Genomic DNA, 23,221 nt, shown 5'->3' with positions numbered 1-23,221 from the left:
TGATTTAGAATTGAATCTATCTTTTTCTTATTTGATAAGGTTGGCGTCGAATCTATAATTTGATAGCAGTCAAGTGATCAATTACTTTGATTCTAAAATGGTTGTTATTTGTTATAGCCTTGATTAAACAAGAAACAAGAATAGAAAGTCTTCTTAGTCTAGTGATTTGATTAAAGGTTCATTAATATTTTTACATCATAAGGTAGGTTTGTGTTTCGAGTCCCACAGAAGGGTGTAGAATTAGCTTAATAAGAACCGATTAAATATAAACACACTACATCAAAGCATTTTTACATCAAAGCTTTGAATGGCCTTCACACGTTCTTTTCTTTTTCTAGAGTTCTTTCATCTTTTTGTGTTTGGGTGATCGTCTCTGGTCACCGGCCCGGTGAAATGGAACCTCTATCTCCTTTTTTTTATCGGCTTCGGTCATCAATTCATCATCCCCGATGAAGATATACGGCTCATTTTGTACTTGGCGGCGCATCTTCCTTCGCCAAGATCTCGTTTGGTCCCTAGTGTGGTGAACTAGAGGATAGCTCTGGCTTTGGTGTCTCGCCGGTATTGTTGGTCGGTGCTCTCAGCTGAAAATGGTGAAGAAGCGGCTTATAAATCGCAAGTCAGTCACTTGGGCTAGAATTTTTATTGATGGTTGTGAGAGTTTCGGTGACGGAAACTTCTTCCATCAGATGGTGGTTCTTTCAAGCATGTTGGAATCTTATCTGGTCTTGACAGGATGAATCTTTAGGTTTGTTTGGTGCTCTAGGTCATTCTGTGACGGCAATGCGTCAATGGAGTCTACGAAGACAATGGTGAGAGTCAGAATTTCGAGATCCCGGCGTTTGTGGTTGAGGGTCACCTCTTGGAGCAGCTCAACCGTTGAAGCGACACCGTGAATGGATCGACAGGTCGGCTACAAACACCCACCAACTCAGAGTGAAGTTGCGGAGTTTTCAGATCTTGTAGCCAGCTCGTGTTCGTCGGAGATGCAAGTCTAGCGCTTCAACAATTCTTTTCTCTGCTTGCCCTCCTCCTTTAAATCTATTGTTATTAGAATCCTTTATTTTAAATCATATGTTATTGGACTCAACTGTTTCCGGTACACCGGACTCATTAGGGATTTTTATACAATACTAGTATCAACACCCATGCTAAGCACATGTTAATTTTACTGTCTTCAACATTATTTTTTTTTAACGGCAAACAAAAAAAAAATATTTTACTGTCTTCAACATTATTTGATCATGGTATAATTTTCACTTAGAATTAAATTGTTTTATGTCAAATATTTTATGGTGCATTCAAATTTAAACAAATGGGTTGAAAGGAGGAGGGGTTAAACAAAACTTTTGATATTAATTTTAAAATGGTTACATGTTTGCAATATTTTCCAAAAATATTGAGATGAAAATTTGATTTTTATGATTAAATTTTTGATTCTTTGAATTATTAATTAAGTATTTCAGGAAAAGTGTTTATTTAAAAACTTTAACTATTTTCTGTTTTTAGATAGTCATTAAAAAAAATTTGGACAACAAATTCTTATATTAAAATGAAACATCTGATGATACAAGTCGGTTACAACCAAAGAAATACTCGATGATAAATGTAGAAGCTAACACAACTAAAACAAAAACAAAACAAAAAATAAAGGTGGCTAAGAAGAAAAGAATCCTGTAGAAGATCTTCACTTTTAATCCTAAAACCCGCGTTCGAACGAATACAAAAAAATCGAAAACGAAGTTGAATGACCCAACTAATGGGTTTTGAAAACATTTGAAAACCGTCTCTAGAAATGCATAGATCTCCCAACAATGCGGTGAGCGGAGAAGTTGCCAGAATAGGAGATAGTCATTAAAAAACTATTGTATATATTTTTTTAAGGAATTTTAAAACTAATTACAGAAAATGATTAGAAATTTAATTTAAAGTGACAAAACTAAAAAGTAACTAAAATTATTGTTTACCTGAATTTTGAATGGTTAAACGTTCTGCAACTCTTGCTGACAAAAAAACGTTCTGCAACTCTATCTATCCATTACCTTCAAACCTTCACCAACTTTACTCAAAACATATCTCATCCAAACTTTTCTTTGATTCCTCATTTTTTTTTTGAAACTAATTCCTCATATTTTTTGTCTTCTTTTTCTTTTTCTTTTTAGCTTTGATTTCTGATACATATCTGCAGCGTACTAAAATATTTTCAAAAAACTCAACAATACAAAAATCGATGCTTAATGTTTTTCTTTTGTTAGCTCAGATTTTGCATAATAAGTTTTCTTATGAACTCGTCATGAAACTTAGTGATGAAGCCGGCATACAAAAATAATTCATGCAATGAATGATAAAAAATTCAAATTGATGCAGAAAAAGAAAAAAAAAAGATATGAAGAAACCAGCCAGAACTAACATCAGTTTGTACAAAAAAATTGTTGTTAAAGATTTTATAGTTCAATGCAAAAAAAAAGAGAAGATTTTAAATTTTATTCAGTTAGCCCTAAACCATTTACACGTAAAAAGGTGGGGATCATGGCTTTGATTGAAAAACGGTTGAGTTACCTATGCGTACCCTTTTTTAATTTTTTGCTAAACCTTTTTTTACTTGACACATGAGGCTTTATTTTTCCACGGAATAAAAATTATGCATTTTAATTTTTTGTTGTCGTTTTTGGTAATCATATTAAATTCATACATTTTTTGAAAAAGTTTACATGTTTTTAACATCTTATTAGAGCATCCTCAATGCAAGGAGATTAGGAAGTAACTTAGGATTTTTTAATTAAGAAAAAGAAGGAAAGAGAAGAAGAAGAAGAAAGAAGAAGAAGAAGAAGCGCTTGATTAACGGTCGCAGATCTGGTGTTGCTCAAACTGTTTGCGGGCCCCATTAATATGTGGCGGTCCGCGATTGGTTCACTTTTTTTTTAATCTGAAAAAGCAAAAAAAAAATTAAGCACCCTAATTTAAGCTCTTTGGATTGAGGATGTTCTTACACCATAAACGAACATAAACAATCCAGTACAAAAAGACATACAAAAAGGGATCATCATGGCGATCTAGTGCAGAAGAAGAAAAAGAAGAGGAGAGAAGGCTGGACCCGGGGAGAAGACTTGATGGAGAGCAACCTGTCACGGATTCGGCGATCCACTGCAGCTCTGATCATTTGCGCCGATGAGAACCTGGCAGAGAATAACCTCATGTTCTGTTCCTTCCATATCATGTAATGGTGGCTTGGAATATTGATATATGGTGTTTTTCACATCATTGTATATATGTTTTCATTTGTTTCAAGTCACTAATTCGTGTCAGTCTAGTCCTTTTTGACCTTTTACAGGTCTGGAGTTAGTAGAAGGAAGAAGAGAAGGTGCTTGATGAAAAGAAGTCGTTTTGGAGCATTCCTGCGGAGAACACTCAAGAGAACAGTCCCGAGACTGTTCTATCGCAAGCGGAACAAGCAGACGGAATGATCCGGAGATTGTTCCAGACGAATATGGAAACTCCTATTTCGGGAATTTAAGCCCTGTTGCCCTAATCTATTTTCTTCTGATTGGCGCCTCCATATAAAAACGCCATATGTCTATTTTCTATTTTTTTTACGCTAGTTTTGCAAGAGACAAGTTTCATACTTTTGGATTCAAGCTTTTGTAAGGGCGACGGCTCTCATCTCCCTCGAGAGAACAACCTGAACCCTAGTTTATTTCTTCTTAATCTGATCATGAGTATTTCAGTTTCATCTGTTGTTCTTCTTTGCATCATGATTGAGTAGTCGACTGTTGATCTAGGGTGATAGAGTGCATTCGCGACTGAGCATAGATAGGTTATCATTTAGTAAATCTTCATTCATTCATTGTTTCATGCCTGCGTTAAACTGATCATCTAGCGTTTGATCCCAAGTAAATCTGTGCATCAAAAGTGTAATAGGTTGCTAGATCCTGTATGAATGAGCACTGCATCCTTAGCCACACGAAAGTAGATGTTAAGGTGCATTGTGAACAAATCGGAGTCGTTCATTAAGGTTCACCATCAGATCTCAGACCAAGCGACATCTTAGGAGCTGGGCCTGATCGGTGAAAGGATCAACTACACGACAGTGTGTTGTTCTAGCCTGTTCTCCGAGTTCTAGATAGAACTGTATCGAACCTGAATAGTTGCTCGGTCGTGATTGAGATCACTCGCATTCATCCTAGATTAACTCCTTTTAACTTGAATTAATCGCTTGTGCTTTTACTTGTTCTCTACGTCACCTTTTAAAACCAAATCTTTATCTTCTTCTTAGCTTGATTTCGGAACTCATAGAACTAGAGTGTAGACTGGTCCTCTGGATTTGAATCTCAATTACTACAATTGCAACTGTTAACTTGGCAGTAGCAAGGATTCATTTTTAGTGTATCAAATATGAGCTTAAGGATACACCGAGCCTGCAGTGAAAGATATGTTCTAGTCATGTTGATCCAAGCAGCGACATAGTGAATGTCTTGCGGCGGGTTAGGAGCGACTTTTTCAGCAAACAAATACCAAATGATGCTAGAGAATCGACACTCAAAAAATAGATGTTGGTGTGTTTCCTGAGCCGAGGAACAGAGAACACATTGATCCAGGACATTCATCCCCCAGCGCCTCAACCGATCACGTTTTAGCAGTCGACGAAGAAGAGCTAGCCAAGCAATGAAAGAGTTTCTAGGGATATGCTCCTTGAACCAGATAACCTTATGCCACTGCTGAGGTGGAGATGAGTGTCTAACTAAGTCCCATGTTGTCTTGGAGGAGAAAGTAGAACCAAAGGAGCCATTTGACTGGATCCAGAGAAACAAATCTTCTCTGAGCTCTGAATTTGAAGGTTGAATCTCAGTAAGAGCAATTTGCAGCAGTTCAGATTGTTGTGATCTTGCTGAAGGGAGATTCCAAGATCCATTTCTGATAACTTCAGCAACTGTTGCAGTCAGCCTAAGCCGCAGCTGATGAGGCCATGTATCTCCAACGAAGCTCAAAAACGGACCCAAATCACACCAAGAATCATGCCAAAACAAAGCTGTCTATTCGTTGTTTATCTGGCATCTTAAGAAATCCACCAGCTTGTCCTTAACCTCCCAACATACTCCGCACTGGTTTTGACAACCTGTTTGAATCCTCCATTAACCAGAAAGGTCTCCAGTGGAAAACATTCGATTTTAACCACCTCACCCACAGAGAGTCAGCATTAGTGAAATACTTACAAGCATGCTTGAGCTGAAACACCACTTGAAAATCTTCCAACAATCTTATTCCTAGATCCCCCCCCCTCCTTTGGCATGCAGATATCCTTCCAAGCAACTCTTGCACCTCGAGATGGAAAGGATTTATTACTCCATAGAAACGAGGCACAAAGAGAGTCAATATTGCATAGAAACTCTTTGGTAATGTATAGACAGAGCTCCTGAAGTTTACTTTCCCATAAATAATCGAAGAGACAAGACGGATCTTCACAGCAAAGGATAAGTATTTCATTGTCCAGTCGTGGATCTTAGATGTGACTGCTCTATGAAAGGCTGCAGGGTTGCTTGACTAATACGGCCGGATTTCAGCGGTAGACCCAAGTACCGAGCAGGGAATGAGCCAAGTTTAATATCAAATAGATCACTCAGAATTGACTTATGTATGTCCAAATATCCTCCAAAAAACAGTTTTGACTTTGCGGGGTTCATATCCAGCCCACTATACTCCTTAAACTGTTACATCCAAGATACCGGTGATAGAATAGCGAGACCCATCAAAAAAGATTAGTAAATCATCAGCAAACAATAGATGAAAAAAAAGAGGGTCTGTGCATTTTGGATGCAGTCGAATGCGTCCTTGGTCCACTGCCTCTTCTACCATTTTGGATAGAGCTTCCATTACCATAATGAATAGGTAAGGAGAGATAGAGTCCCCTTTCCTTTACCCTTTCTTACCCACAAAAAAGCCAGCAAGCTCCCCATTGATCGTAATAGAAAACCGAGGGGATGATATGAAATTAATTTATTTAGTTATTCCGGAGGAATAATGTGGAACATATAATCATGCTCACTGCTACCAATAGCAAACAAATAGCTTTTCCTTGCGTTGACTGTTTTGTAAATTTTCAACTGGGTTTGGTAAGTCTTATAATTAGTGCAGCTTAATTTAATTTGTCAGCCCTTACCGATTTTTTTTTGTAAACAACATTTAAGAAAAAGTAGTAATAGTACCAGAGACTTATATGCAAATCAGAGATAATATCATGATTAAGGAAGCTATAACAAACTTTCAAAGTTTCCTGCATTATGATTACAATTCTTTGAATGAATTGCAAGATGCTAGAATTTGTTTATAATATGTTACAAGTTCATATTATTATCATAGTGTATGAAAAATGTGGTTGTGATTGAATTAGACTAAAAGCTGTTATATCTTTAGGCTAGAGAATAAATATGTGACAAATATCATAATTGATAACATGAGAAATATCTCACTTAATTTTTCAAATTTTTATTTAGTTATAAATCTTAGTGTGTGCCATTGAATTTGCACACTCGGGTTTATAACTACAAAACAAATTGATCAAGAGATGTAATGTAGGTTTGTTTCCGTTATAATTTTGATTTGGTTCTTTTAATTAATTTCTATGAACGGAACAAAAGAAACAGCATATCTAGTAACTTATAAATTTCATTTGATTTCAATTTGTATTATTATTACATAAGCCATCACTACATTTCATCACCAAACATGATATCAGTGTATTTAGGATCAACTGATCAATTATCTAATAGTGACAATCAGATGTATTAACTAATTATAATTTTCAGAAAGAACCGAGAAAGGAATCAATAATTGGTCGGAGTGCCTTAAAGAGGATAAAGTAAGTCTTCTCACTTGGATGGATGGAATCAAAAAAGACATAAGCAGATGTATTAGAGCACAAATATGACTTTGGATTGCACAAGACCGATGCCTCTAAGTATCCAATTCCACAACATCCCCTGCTCACTTCTTCAAATCCTATAACATGCAAATATATATAAATATTGTATATATATGTTAAAAGAAGAACTCACATTGGTACAACGAAAAGTAACGAAAATTCTTAAAATTCCTAAACCCTAAAACTTGCATCAAAATGTAAATCCAAAACATAAACTCTTAAGCCTGAATTTTTGATAGAAAATAATACTTTCTTATTTCTTAAAATGCCGTATATTATCTTGGATTTATTTTTTTTTGATTATCCCAAAAGGCTAAAACTGTATCCACAGAGTATTAATGGGTTAATGTGCTTGCTTACCGAATTTTCGAGGATCAAGAATGATCTCATAGAGTGGGTTGTACACGTCTAGGTAAAAGATCTTGGACCCAAGGTGGGCCAAACTTTTTTGCATGAGGTCCAATTCTTTTTGTAAGTAGAAATTGTAGTTTATGGCCACGGTGGAGAAACGGTCAATACAACGACGGTTGGTCAAAGGTTCGCCGGAGAACACGGTTATAACAATTGGTAAACACCCAATTGGTGGCAAACCTGCCACCGTTATTATTCTTGCTCCTTCATGCCATAAATCCTAGCCATTATATAACCATCAATATAAAAAGTATATTTCATAAGAAATTTATTAAATACAAACTAAACCGGTCGTTGTCCAAAGTCCAAACAAAAACAAATTGACACACTAGAATCAAGATGAACAATGATACCAGACCCATTTTAGTAACTATAAAATTTAGTAATCCGAGCCTAAGTGGAAAGCATATATACACTAAGAAATAACAAATTTTAAGGTACGAAATATTCCAAAAGTGTTAATAATTTTAGATTCAGGAAAGATATATATCATAACCATTTGGGAAGGGATTTTTGATTTTTAGAATCCTAACTAAACCTTTATGAACCTCTCACAAACCTAGTATTTGTAATATTTTGACATTTTATGAAAACAATGGTCAGATATTTCTTGTTTAATTATTGACATTTTATAATACCACAACGTGTTTTATTTAATTATAAATCAAGCATATACCGATACACCACCCAAAATTAATTTCTATCTTTTTGTTGCCAAAATCTACAAATTATTATTACAACTAAAGAAAATTCGATATTAAACATCCAAAATGGAAAACATTTACAAAAAGTAAAAATATAATTACCTGGATAAGTTGCTTGAGATTGTAAGTAACGAATTGCTGATAAGCTTCAATAGTGAAACTTTTCCTTCGAATTGGAACCAAAAAATAGTTTATGACGAAATCGTTGGTTCCTGCACTGACACAAAATATAGCTTCTTTTATGTGTTTTTCCATATTTTGTTTTCCAATTTTACTCTCCAATTTTCTCTTGTATTCTCTGAAATGCTCCAGTTGAGTTGGTATGTCTATCACGTTCTACCGCCCCACCAATGAAAGCAACAATACACAATATATTAATTATTAAAAAAGATTGAAAAGCAAAAGAAAAATATCCGAAATATATATCACTTTCACCGTTTAGAACCCTTATTTTAATATGGTTCTATTCGTTTTTTGTGTTTCGACAATGCATCTAAATGCAAACTTTGTGTTTAGACAATTCATCTAAATGCTCATGTTGTTCGTTTGAACATTATTACATCATCTTCTAATCATATCAATGTATTATTAATAGTATAAATACTGGATATGGGATATATCAAATCATCAATATTGTTTTTAATTACTGATAGATTGAAATTGAATATTTTATTTATGGGAAATTATATATGTATCGTAAAAATAAATAAAATAAATAATTAACACAGACTTAATATTGAAGTTAATTCTTAATATATTTGGATTTTAAAATATATTTAATTATTCATATAAATATTATAACTACAAACTATATAATTTTTCATTAGCTAACAGTACACTAATATAATTGTTGAGTTGGAATGAATAATTGCAGTATTTGAGTCCAAATCACTATAATTATTAATTAGCAATTTTACTTGCAATGAAAATGTTAAATTGGTATATTTTATCGTATTTTAAATAATAAGAAGAAAATTTTGGAATTGAAAAATGATGAAGTCGTTGGTTCCTGCACTAACACAAAATATAGCTTCTTTTATGCAGAGGCGTGCCTACAGTTCATTGAAAAAGGCATTTGCCTGAGGCCCCCATTTAAACTAGATATATTTGGGGCTCCTAAATAACAAAAGTCACATCTAACTCAGTGGTTTAACCGTTTTTCAAAGATGCACTCCACATGCATTCGACCAAATCTCTTAATATTTTCAGTTCTTTTCTCCTATCTTATGTAAGCATGACTATACATATATGTAATAATTTTTTTTTAAACATTAGACTTATGTATATGGTTGACATGATTAGTCACGATATATTGTTTTCTTAACATAACTACAAATAAATTTATTTTTCAAATTTGCTTTAGGTCCCCAAAACTCTTGGCACGGCACTGCTTTTATGTGCTTTTCCATATTTTGTTTTCCAACTTTACTTTCCAAATTTCTTTGGTCTTGACAAAAAAATATAATAAAAATTCAAATTGTTATATTACTTTTTAAATTCTAAGTTAAACATAAAAGGCTAAAACGGCTAGGTGTATAGTTGATTTCTTAATGGTTAGTTCTTAAAATAACAACTCGAGCTGGCCATAGATAGAACTCCTATGTGGAGACGAAAAGACTCAAAGATGACCAATATTAATAAATCACGAGAGCTGAGGGCCAAAATTTTAACTCGTTTTATTTGGCTTCAACGAGTCTACTCGCGATAATTTTTGGATATTGGTATCCGGTGCGGTACCTAGATAAAAATGCCAAAACTCGCTATCTTTTTGTCGTTAAATAATGATTTTATTTGACCAAAAAATAATAATGATTGATTTAAGATGGTGATTATTAGTTTCAGTTTTCTTTGTCGCATTCTCGAACCTACCGGCCCGTGAATAAACACTAGCTTTTTTACATAAAAATTTATGAGATTTCAAATTTTTAATCTTAGAATTAAATGAAATTGGCCCAACAATTAAATGATTGGTTTTGTTCATATGGCATATAGAAATATATTCCTCGAATATTGAAGAATGTAATATTTCATATAGAACAAAGAAAGTTGTATATTTATGCATCATTGATAATCCTAAATTTATAGTTCTTCGAAAACGTATCTTAGATCTAGATTTGAAACGTAATATATATCTCCGTTTGGAAGTCTGATCAGCACCAAAATAGTTATAGGACCATAAAGACCCAAATATAATAAATATCGTTTGTTTGTTAATCTGTTCTAAAACAAAATGAAAAGATAGAGAAGAGACTGGATAGTGGATACTAACACCAATGGTTGGAGTGAGGGGATCAAATCCAGAACCAGCTGAAGCAAAGCTAACTCCACTCATTAGGTCATTTATTCCAAGATTTGGGTCCAAATATGCCGGCACAAATTCTTTCACCCCGATGTATGAACCTGTACATATGATGTTAAAGATTCATTATACAATCACGATATTTCAGTAAAACAAATAAATAGTATATGAATACTAACCGACGAAATCTGTCACCAGTCGACCATTACAAAATCTACCGGTGGGAATGCTGTTTTTGAAATCGAGTCCATAAGGAGGAAAGTTACACTTGAATGCTGTTTCGATGTAGTTGTTATTCCCAGGATCCACGGTTGAATCTCCAAAAACCAGAATAGCTGAGACTGGTTGTTTACGTTTATGGTATGATCCGACTGGACCAGGATTTACCGGTTCGAGTTTTGGTGTGGAGAATGAGAAGATATTGAAGAATAGGAACATAAAGAAGATGAAGGATAAGGAAAACGAAGAATGCGTGTGATGACTTCTCATGTTGTGAACGTTTGGAGGGAGACAAATGAGAAGTTTGGTTGACACCTTCTAGTGTAAGCACATAACATAATAAAATATCCGATCGTATTTATAAGGGGTGTATACTACTTTTTAATTGATCCAACCAAATAAATATTATAATTGAATCAAAAATTTGCTCAATAAAGTAAACTAAATCAGTTTAAATTTTCAGTTTCATGCTCAAATAAACTAGTATTGTCAAGATCGAGGCAAATCTGTAACTAAATTCCTCCTCAGAAGTATTTATATAAAAAACATTTACATCTAGATATAAATATTAGAAATCATAGTTTCCATCATGTCAAAAACATTTTATGTCTTATAATAAACATGGTATAATATTATTAGATACCAGAATGTGGTTTAGACATTAGACTTCGGTTTAGTTAGAACCGGTTTGTACCAGATAAAATTTGTATATAATCACTTGTATATTGACATTTAATCAAAAGAAACTATTCAATAGTTTCCTTTTTTTTGTCAATATTCACTACTTTCCAAAGTCTCTCAACTTCGTCTTCCTCACAAGAGCTTTATTTCTGTTCAGTCGCAAATTACTAAAATATATAGTATATTTAAGTTAATTTATATCCAAAACTGATTCTGAACCGAAGGCTCGATCCAAACCAAACAATCCACAGAACACATTGTAAGGATTCTATTTTCTATATTTCAAAAGGAAAATGTAATCAAGAACCGAAGAGAAATGGAAGTAGTCCCATCAAATAATTATGATAGTAGTACTAATTTCTTGAAGATATATTTCCTTTTACTGAACCAAAAAAAAAAATCGCAAAACAAAGTTTAGTTTAAGGAAAAAGTACTGATAACACTAAAATAGAAACTGCCCTGTTACCATAAAACGGAAACTATCTATTTGGATGAATTATCACATGGATCGATTAGTGAAATGCAACTTGTAGTCTTATTTAGGTGAAGGCTTTAAATGCTGTAATGCTACACTAAATGTTGTAAATTGCGGGTGTTTATTAATTTCTTTTAAATGTATAGTACAACTACTAATTTTGCATGAGGGGACCCAGAGCAGAACATTAGTTTTTTTAATGCCATAAGACAAATAAAATAATATCTACTTTTACTTAATACTTTTACTTAATTGTTCTAATAACTTTTAAACTAATCTTTTTTTGATTAAAAATTTACGAAGAGGATTTTATTGTTTTATGTTTAGTTTATAAAATGGTAACGTACAGATAAATATTATTTAATATAAAATTGTTTATTTAAATTTATTTCACAAAAAATATTTGGCGGTTTACAATCAATGATATTAATAGTAAATTAGTTTTATCACAATAATTACTTTATTAAAAATATGACAGAGGAAAAATGAATTGATTGCGTTTTCTTAAATGTGGATAAATATTGGGAAATTGGGCTTAATAACCTAAAAAAAACCATAATTCACAATCTATCTAAAATCCCACCCTCTCTCCTCTTTTCTCTTCAATCTCTCTAAAAATCTAATTTCTATTTTTTTTTGGTTATTCCCTAAAAAAACCCATAAATATTTAAGGGAATTGCACTCTATAACTATAAAAAAAAAACTCACTATCTAACCAGAAACATTCTTTCTCTCATTTTTTTCTCTTCCTATCTTTTTCTAACTTCTTGCTAAAAATTTAATTTTTGTTTTGGGTTATTGGGCCAATAAGCCCAAGATTTAAATTTAAGTTTTTATTATAGCAAAAAGTTATTGTCCAAAAAAGAAAATATAGCAAAAAGTTATAACAATATTAGTAGTAATCCATGTACAAGTTATTACAACTTTTCAAAACATTATTTTACCGATAAGTCATATTGAATAATTATTTTGTAAATCCGTATGCTTTATATACAACAGTAGGCCTAAGCTTATGTTTAACAAATTTTATTATAGCAAATTAGCACCCATATTAAAATTTGAGTTTTGTTTATAGCAAAGAAAGTTACAAAATACTAGTATATTCCATGTTCAGTTTATTTCAACTTTTAAAAAAAATATTTTACCAGTTAATAGATCATATTAAATAAATTGACCAAAAAAGAAGATAATATTAAATAATAATTTTGTAAATAAGCTTACGTTTCAAAAACTTTATTAGTAGACGATGGCACTGATGAGACCACTCCCAAATTAGCACCCATATTAAAATTTAAGTTACGACTAGATTTTGATCCGCGCTTTGAAAGCGTGGTTTGTTTCCTTTTGAAATATATTATTTAGTAACATATTTTTTTATAACATGCATATTTATAATAAAAAAATGTATTTTTGTTATGTGTAGTAGTTTCTTATATGTTTTAGAATGATAAGTACTGAGATATAACAATAATAATATATAATCGAATGCCAATTTATTTTATATATATATATATATATATTATTGGCTAATTTATAACTTTAAAAGTATATGGATTTGTTTCAAATCAATTAAGTTTGTTATTAAGTAACAAAATACAGTGATTTTATTTATAATTTTACATCTAACACTATAGGAAATAAATATTGGCTCTTGATTGGTCCAAAAGAAATTACCCAACTTTATAGGTTTTACGAAAAAGAATAATATATCCAACATGAATTGGATGACTTGGCCCAACACAGCAAAATTTAGGTTATCTAAAAGTGACCGTCACCATTTTCTCAAGTAAAAAAAGGAAAAACAGAAAAAAGAAAAGAAAAGAGAGATCTAGAAACAGTGTCTCTGTTTTTTTTTGACAAAAGAAACAGTCATCTCTTTACTGACGAATAATTTGCGACTCCAAAAGCTTTGTTTTGATGGTGAAAATCACATTTCTTTAACTCTTTGTAAGAAAAATCGAAATCAGAACATTGTAAAGATGGAAACATAATAAGATTCTCATGGCCAATAATCATACTCCAACCGGAAGCAGACTTCCTTGACTCTCCATGTAAGTCTGCTTGCATGTTGCATGAAGTTTATGTCCTTGTTACACGTTAGAGAAACCATGAGAATTGTTTGAACAGGAGAAACAATTTAAATTAATAGGAGAAACATAAATGATAAGAAACCTTACATTCTCATCAGCCAAAATGATTTTCATGGTTTCACCGGATACCATATTACATTGTTTCCAAGTGAGTAGCACCTTGACATGCACATACCAATTTGATCTCCAAGCCCTCGAATCCTTAATCATCGCAGCTTTTTCAGAGTAGATGCAACCGATTTGTGATTTGCATATTTGACGCCATAGACGTGAGATGTGTTTGATGGTAGTGGTTTGTTTAGGAAGAGAAGAAGGGACGTTGATAGATATAGGGTTTTGGTAATGTCGGCTATATCGTAACCCTATCTCAAGATATCCTAATATTCGACCAAGTTTCTGTTCCTAAAATTATGCATATTTAGCTACCATTAAAAAGAGATTTTTAACCTCTATGTTCCTTTTTTTAACGCTAATTGTATTCAATAATAAAAAGAGTTTAACAAAACAGCCCCCTAAGAGGCACACACCTCACAAACAGAGGATTGGGGGAAAATAAAAAAAACATAATAAATAAATTAGAAATTAAAGGCTAAAAAGTAAACACCATTAGGTGCCGTATCAAAGACCAGTAAACTGAAGAAGTGAAGGATAGCTGCATGGAGAACATAATATCCACAGCTCCACATCCATGTGACTGTAAACCATCACTGGATGCCTCTTCTCATAGAGAGGCCAAGCCATTGAGGACAAGCCGTCGCAAGATACGCAGTGACCACTTGTGACACTATTAGCGATGAACTAAAAAGTTCATGCCCTGTTTTAAGCATGAACAATGCAACAGGTACAGCATCTTAAGCATGAACAAATGAGGCCGCAGAGATGATGAAATTATGTGCCATTTGCTCTTGATATCGAATATCCAAAATTAGGGTCCAGATTGATAAAACACAAATTGGGATCTTTGAAACTGGTTCCTTTTTTATCCACAGTAGTGGCTTGAAAAGAACACAATTTTGAGATCCATCACTAAAAGACCAATTCCTGTTACAGTGGACATTAACTTATTAAGAAGAGAATGTAACAAACTTGCTATCAGAAAGATGCAGGAGAGAGTCAACAAAACACTCAAAAGCCGTAGCTCCACAAGGAACCGGAAATGAACAACAAAACCATCGCTCCACTAGAAGCCAGTAACTCTCAGAGAACCAACATAGGAACCTCAAACCAATAGAGAGCACATATCTTACGCGAATAGTGAAACCTAGAACCCCAACCTATCCATGAGGCCCAACGAACTACTAGCTGTTACACCGGAAGGAAAACTGGGCATGAGAGGGGATAGCAAGCGTGCCACCACACTAAGATCAAAATTGCATGGAACAGAGAAATCCAATCGGAGAGTCTGCAACAAGAAACAGAGGACGAACACGACAAAGAAATAGGTCGTCCTCAAGCAGCTCCAATCGCCAGAAACCTCTAGATCTGAAGAGAGCAACACCGGATATGAAAATGAAAGGCGTATCCGGCGACCGCACGAAGCGGCTATGGCGAATACAATTAGCATTAAATTTATTATTGAATACAATTAGCGTTAAAAATCTATGTTCCTTTTTTCCAACGGTTTGCATTTAATTCATATGATTTTTTGGCCAAGTTAAATTTATATTAATCGTGATAAATATCTTTGAAGTGTATATTTTGTATTCCATATATTGCGTGCAGGAAATGGTTGTGTTTTTTTTGTAGTTAATGATTGATTGACATCGAAGTTGCTAAGATTTGCTAGAGTTTATATTAGTAATCATTATTAATTAGGGAATATACCAATAATATTCTTTTCAAGAACACGATAGAGTTTATATTTTTAAGTGTTTTAAAAAATTTAAGTACAATAAATTGTAACCGTTATAGTTAATTTTCTGGTTTATGGAAAACTTAAAACGCTTTGTATTCAGGAAATTATATAATAACAGACATATGCCATTTGTAGCCGCCACTGTTATCGTCTTTGGCTCAGCCGGTAAGTGTTACAGCAGTCGTAGACAAAACTCGTTTGACTAGTGAAACAGCTGGACAGTGGACAACACCGAAACAGAATTACAATGAAAGACTTGTTCTATATTCACCATACATATTATGTTTTTACCATTGTGCACGTTATGTAAAGTAAACTTGAAACGCCATTACAATAAACAGACATGATTTTATGTGTAAATAAATAGAATATGACCCTGTTCATTTGTACATCTAAAATATGCATCCAGATGGTCCATATGGATGCCTTATCCAAATGCTCCACCTTGGTGTTGTTCATCTCTGCATTTCGTTTATCCATCCAGATGAATCATCTAAATGCAACTATGTTTGTTTGCTTTTTTTTTTCAACTTGCATCTACATCGAGATGAACTTATTTTGACGAAAAATTACGTTTTTAGCGTTTTAGCAGAAAAATGCGTTTTATCGTTTTAGTAGGAAAATGCGTTTTACCGTTTTAGCGGGAAATAACGTTTTTCATGTTTTGGCCAGAAATTGCGTTTTTCAGTTTTAGCGGGAAATTGCGTTTTTCGGTTTTGGCGGGAAATTGCGTTTTTCCTGTTTTGGCAGAAAATTGCATTTTCCAGTTTTGGAGGGATATTGCGTTTTCTTGGTTTTGGCGGAAATTATATTTTTCCGGTTTTGACGAGAAATTGTGTTTTTCCGGTTTTGGCGGAAATTGCGTTTTCTCGGTTTTGGCAGGAAATTGTGTTTTCTGTTTTTGGAGGAAAATTGTGTTTTCTCATTTTTGGCGGTAAATTGCGTTTTCTGATTTTGACGGGAAATTGCATTTTTCCGGTTTTGAGGAGAAATTGCGTTTTTCGAGTTTGGCGGGAAATTGCGTTTTCGGTTTTGGCAGGAAATTACGGTTTCCCATTTTGGCCGGAAATTGAGTTTTCCGTTTTTGACGAGAAATTGCGTTTTTCGGTTTCGGCGGTAAATTTGGTTTATTTCGGTTTCGGCAGGAAATTGACCGATTTTGACGAGAAATTATGTTTTCCGGTTTTGATGGGGAATGGCATTTTTGATTTTTGCAGGAAATTATGTTTTTCCGGTTTTGGCGGGAAATTTCATTTTCTCGGTTTTGGCGTTAAAGTATTTTTTTCCGGTTTTTAGCGAGAAATCGCGTTTTCCGGTTTTGGCGGGATATTGCGTTTTTCCGGTTTTAGCAGGAAATTGCGTTTTCGGTTTTGACGAAAAATTGTGATTTTCCTATTTTGGTGGGATATTGCGTTTTCTAGTTTTGCCGAAAAATTATGTTTTCCCGGTTTTGGCGGGAAATTGTGTTTTCGGTTTTGACAGGAAATTGCGCTTTCGGTTTTGACAGGAAATTGCGTTTTCGGTTTTGTTGGGAATTTTCTTTTGTTTTGAGGAAAAAAATATTAAAATTTTGGTGAAGACTCACCTTCACCCAGAGACTCACCTTCACCCAGATGCTCCATGAAGACTCACCATCATTTGGATGAAGATTTGAAGTGAGTTTTCATAATTGCAGTTGGGTGATCCATCTAGATGTAGCATTTTAATGCATAAATCGAACATCAACTTGCATCTTCACCCAAATGGATCACCCAGGTGAGCAAACGAACAGCACCTATATAGAAAATGTGGAGTAATTGGAATTGTTCATTGTTTACAGGTTCAGTGTTCACTAGACGCAATTATGTATAATCACCACCGTACAAATGATGGTGTTTATAACACGGAACACGGATTCAGTGTCCACTAGACGCAATTATGTATAATCACCACCGTACAAATAATGGTGTTTAAAGCAAGGAACACGGATTCAGTGTCCAAGAAATGTTATGGAAATTTTAATGATTTAATTAAACATTCTATTCATATAACTTGGTCTATATTCACCGAAACAGAATTACAATGAAAGAGTTGGTCTATATTTACCATACATATTTATGTTTTTACCATTGTACATGTATAATAATTGGCATTGTTACTTGTTTACGGGTTCAGTGTCCACTAGATCCAATTATGTATAATCACCACCGTACATATGGTGTTTACAACAGGGAACACGGATTCAGTGTCCAAGAAAAGTTATGGAGATTAGATTGATTTAACTAAACATTCTATTCATATAACTTTTAGTTTCGATGGGCGAAGTATTGATAGGTACCATCAAGCTTACGTGCGCAAGATGAGAAACGGAAGAGATGTCATGACATGGCAGGAGAGTTTGAAGATTTAAAAGACTTGGGTGAACCTTCTGGTGCGACTAGAGACTTTGCCGTTAGCTCCTGAAACGATGAGTGAAGACTTGAGCTAACGATTGAAGATAAATAAACTTTTACATTCATTTGAATTCTTTATGCTTGTTGTTGTATGTTCTTGGTGATGTGAACCAGAACCTCTCGTTCGCTATGAGAACGATGATCTAGATTTGCATTCATCATGAAAGTGTAATTCTAGATTGTACTTCAAGCTACTGCTATTTCATTGATTCTTAATCAAAGTTACAGAGTTTATTGAGTTCTCGGTATCAAGACTCTATCAAAGTTCCTATAGCTTTTGCTATTTTTATGTCCTCTGCTAAACTAATTTCAATTTTTGTCAAGAAAATCTCATTAACCAAAACAAGAAATTATATATGTTTATAAAAGTATAAATGTAAATTCAGAAAATATGTTTGTAAGTTATTATACAACAAAGATTTTGTGGGATACAAGAAACCATTATTCTTGGTCAAACTTTTTTTGTATATGTTTGTGTCTGTCCTCCAAGATAAATCAAACAAAATCAAAGCTTTAATGTCTACCTTTCCTTGAACATGACAGTGTACATGTTGTTGTGCGCTTAGGTGTATATGTTTTGGTGTACACTATTCAATGTAGGTTATGGTGTACATGTATGGTGTATGGTGTACGCTTGAATGTATGCTACAATGTTCACTATAAGAAAGGAGAACAGTGTAAGATAGTTAGTGTAATAACTCTAGTTTAGAATTAAAAGTTTACTAGTGTTTGACCCGCTTATCCGAACGGGTGTTTGTTTTAAGTTCTTAAAAATATATATTGTTTTTAATTTGTGATATATATATATATATATTTAGGTGTAGAAAGGATCCATGATTTAGTATTCGGATTTGGATATGTGCCTTCTGGATATCAGGGTTTCAGATATTCGTCTAGACATTATGATACCTGCAAGTATCTGATTCTGGATCTGAATCCGTAAGATTAATTTTTAAAATAAGAATATTTTTAAAATATAAATAATATAAAATAATACATAAATTTAATATTTTTATAAAATTTATTAATATAGTTATGCATATAATATATTTAAATATTTTAAAAACACAGATCCAAACCCGGATATCATCTAAAAATTAAGATATCTAGATTCGATTTGAGGGATCTAAGATTTTAATATTCGCATTCGGATCCGGACACCCCATATATCCTATTTTCAGAGCGGAACGCAGATCTGATCCGGATCCTAAATAATAAGTCTTATGCCTATCTATTCTAACATAAATATAGAACAGAAAGGTAAAAATAATCAAAATGTTTCAATTAAAAAGTGTAAAATGACATTTATACTCCTATGGTTAAATGATAAATATTTATTGTTTAGATTTTAAGGGTGGTGTTTAAAGGCGAGATTTATTTTTTAACTAATATTTTAATTTTTTAAAACTTTATTTTTAAATATAGGTTAAAAAAATTTAGATTAAAAAATCGAATTGAAAAATTTAATTTACGGAAAAATAGCATTACTTTTTAATAAATCTAAATATTATTTATATTTATATATCTATAAAGTAAGTTATAGAAGGATTTTTTTACCTCTTTCATTAGTTATGTATAGAATTTATTTTATTTTATTTAATATTAAAGTAATCATGTACACTAATAAATCATGTTTTAATAGGATTAGTTATTTTAGTTTATAATTTGAAAATGATAAAAAACATAACAAAATTTTGGTTTTAAATAAATATGGAAACCTACTAAATAACTCGTGTTGAGATAGATTTATAAAACTATCAATATATTGGGGGATTTTTGAACATAACATATTTAAACCAAATATGGAAACCTATATATTTTAAAATATGCTTTATCATTAATTACTTAGAAGATATTAAGGTATCTTATATGCTCGTCTTAAATGATGAAGACACATTTAATGCTAAAGCGGATATATGAAACAACTGGTCATTGATTTCCTTGGTTTGATTTCGAATAATGTAAGGTTACTTTGTTCAAATTTAATTAATAGAATGGTATAGCAAACACATGGTTTAGCGAAGTAATGGGTTAATATGTTTAGATTAGTGGCACTAGATTGTAATTATTGAAAAAAAAATCTGGATCAAATCTTATTTGTGATATAGGAATAGAGGTAATTTCGGAACAGAAATTGGTCTCATCAAATCAGATGTAAAGTTTTATCAAAGACTTGATTATGGACATAGAAGCCAATTAATCCATTTTTATATATAACATATTTACGTCAATAAAAAAAAATATTTACCAAAGCTAACGTAAATATAGTAACTATGGTAACGTGAGAAATATATACACATGTAAGTATTTATGTATATTATATATTTGCATTAACGATTAATTAAAAAAGAGAATGAATCCGTTTATATAAATATTTATTGAACCTAACTATTAATATAATGTTAGGTCTGTGGACTGTCTAATTATAAAATGGCCATTTAGTCTGCTAACTGATCAAGGCAGGAAAACTCAGAATCTTAATAGGGTTACTCGGTTAGTGACATTTGACTGTAAAATATTCCATAAAATGACTGTATTTTAATTCAGTGGTATGAGTATGTAATTATGGATATCTCCTATTTATACTCATTTTAATAGATTACTAGATTTTGACATGCGCTCTGAAAGCGCGAAAATATTTTTTGTTGATAATTTGTTAACCCGTCTTTTTGTTCACTTATATATTTAGACAAAATCATTTGTGGATCGGTTTAGTTCCATTTTTCGGTTTTATTCTAGTTTGGTTTTGTTTTCAATTTCTCGGTTCAAGAGTCATAAGAACCATTTGGTTATTTATGAATTTGGTTTTGTTATTTTGGTTTTGTTCAGATAAAAATGTTAGGAAACCGAAAATATATTGAGGTCAATTCTGGTTCGATTCCGCTTTTAGGATTATTTTCAATAATTTGGGTATGGTTAATAACTTTATAAACAATTAGTATGCTTATTTTAAATGTTACAAAATTTGATATTGTTAATTAATTGAATGAACTGGAGAAATGTTTTTTATTTTTTTAACAATATAGGGGTGGTGCGTTTGGGTACTATTCATGTTCATTTTAGATCTATTCGGGTTTTGAGATTTCATGGTTAAATATTTCAGTCCACTTAGATATTTATAAATTTTAGTTTGGGTTTGGTTCAGATTTTTGTGGATTTGGTTCTGATTTGGATAACCCGCTTATAATAATTTGAAATTTATTATATATTTTAAAATTTCAAAATATAAAATAATATATTAAATATAAATTTGAATAATATATGTCAAAACAGATAAACTTAACATATAATTTGGTTTGTTTTGAATATTTGGACAAAAAACAATAAATATTTAAATTATATAGTATTTTGAGTATTATTTATCTACATGAAATACATAATCTATAATAATGTGTGCTCAGTATCATAAATATATTTGTAATGTCACGTACATAAGATTTTTATATAGTTTCTTGTTCAATATTTTTTTGGCATACTTTAAATGAATTTGCTAGAATAAAAATATTTAAAATCCTGTTGGAACTAATATAGATGTATATGGCCGATATTTATGGGTATAATTAATCCTAAAATGACTAAAGAAATCTTGATGGAATCGTAAATATATTTTCTATCAATACAAATATATTATTTCTTTTTTAAAATGAATTAAATAGTTATTAATTAATAGACAATGGCAGTCTTATGTAATTATATGCAAAGTTCAAGGGGATTTATAAAAAAAGGCTGCTGTTTTAATTGTATTGATTTATACTCATTTTAATAGATTAGATCGTGTTTTGATGTATGATTTATGTAATAAGGTGTACGGTGTACGTTTGGATGTACGCTATGTGTCAAATAGGACCGAGAAATCATCTGAACTCAATTCTACTATGAAATTATTTTATATTTTAGGTATGGGGATTGAAAAGATTTAGATTCCAGGGTTTAAGTTTAAGGTTTTGAGTTTAAGATTTTAACTTGTTTACCTAAAATTTATAAATTTTGATGTAAAATATTGTTTTATAAAATTGAATTTCAAAGGCTATAATTACTCTAATTGTTTAAAACCATTATTTTCAGTCTAAATTCCTATGGTTTTGCTATTTTATGTCCTCCCTTGAAGTAATTTCTATTTTATCGAGAAAATATCATTAACCAAAACATGACATTATATTTAAAAAATATAAATGTAAATTCAGAAATATAGTTGTAAACTATTATACAACAAAGTTTATAGGCGTAATCTGTAGGCGTAACATAAATAAATTTATAGATATACATATTTCTTTTTGATGTATGCCTATAATTAAAATTTCAACAAAATTCTTCTGTCTGGGAACCAAGATAAAGATGTAAAATTATTCGAACACAAGATATTAATATATACAATTTGAATGTAAAGCTTTTAGTACACGGTTTAAATATAATCCTAATCGTAAAATTTAAGTCAATCCTATCAATATCCAAAGTTGTTAATATGTGATCAAGGAAGACAAACATAAAAACAGATACAAAATATTATTATTTAAAATTAAAATTATAGAAAGTAAGGTGAGACTTCCTTCTCCAACACATAAAAATCCACTCACAACCAACACCAAATGGCTACATATCACTTTCGCTGACGACAAGATCTTGCACTTGAAGTAAAAGAAATACTCAATTCCTCATCATTCTAGTTCATTAGTTAAGTAAATGATATATATATATATATCTTTAGTCCTTTCGGTTTTTCCTGGTTTGATTCCACTGAAAATCATTCTGATTAAGTTTGTTCATTTGGCTCCAAAAATCAGATAAAATGAAGGGAAATTAGGACTCATACCAAAGAATTTTAGCCTATTTAGCAATCTAACAAAATTCACTATTTTCTAACCGTACACAATCTTATATGACTCTGGTAACCCTATAATACAACAACCTATTTTGCTCGAAAATATACACAAAATCTTGAAACTAGATACATGAAGATTTTATTTTCTGTCATAATATTTTAAAATTTTCATCTCTCTTTCACAAAACGTGAAGAAAACTAGAACATATATTGCCTGTCAAATTAAAATCCCAATGGAAAAATAAAAACAAAAACAAGAAGAAGAAGAAGAAACAGAGCAAGAAAAAGGAGAAGAACAGACAGCCATGGAAGAATCAGAA

General features: G+C 32.0%; 2 protein-coding genes across 2 annotated transcripts; both read right to left on the bottom strand.

The window, feature by feature from the left end:
- Positions 1–718: 718 nt before the first annotated feature.
- Positions 719–5,481, bottom strand: LOC130495634 (uncharacterized). The gene is made up of 3 exons (XM_056987059.1): positions 5,082–5,481; positions 4,599–4,969; positions 719–913 (listed from the first exon to the last, which is right to left on the bottom strand). The coding sequence occupies exons 1-3, from the start codon at positions 5,479–5,481 to the stop codon at positions 719–721; spliced, it is 966 nt and encodes a 321-aa protein (XP_056843039.1).
- Positions 5,482–6,642: 1,161 nt separating this feature from the next.
- LOC108806152 (GDSL esterase/lipase At5g45960) lies at positions 6,643–10,888 on the bottom strand. Its single transcript, XM_018578188.2, has 5 exons — positions 10,510–10,888; positions 10,301–10,431; positions 8,134–8,367; positions 7,277–7,547; positions 6,643–6,993 (listed from the first exon to the last, which is right to left on the bottom strand). Exons 1-5 carry the CDS (start codon positions 10,817–10,819, stop codon positions 6,797–6,799), a joined length of 1,143 nt encoding a protein of 380 aa, XP_018433690.1. The 5' UTR covers positions 10,820–10,888; the 3' UTR covers positions 6,643–6,796.
- Between the last annotated feature and the right edge of the window lie 12,333 nt (positions 10,889–23,221).

This window comes from Raphanus sativus, chromosome 6, assembly GCF_000801105.2.
Source record: "Raphanus sativus cultivar WK10039 chromosome 6, ASM80110v3, whole genome shotgun sequence".
NCBI classification, from domain to species: Eukaryota; Viridiplantae; Streptophyta; class Magnoliopsida; order Brassicales; family Brassicaceae; genus Raphanus; species Raphanus sativus.
This window is presented reverse-complemented; position numbering and strand designations above follow the sequence as displayed.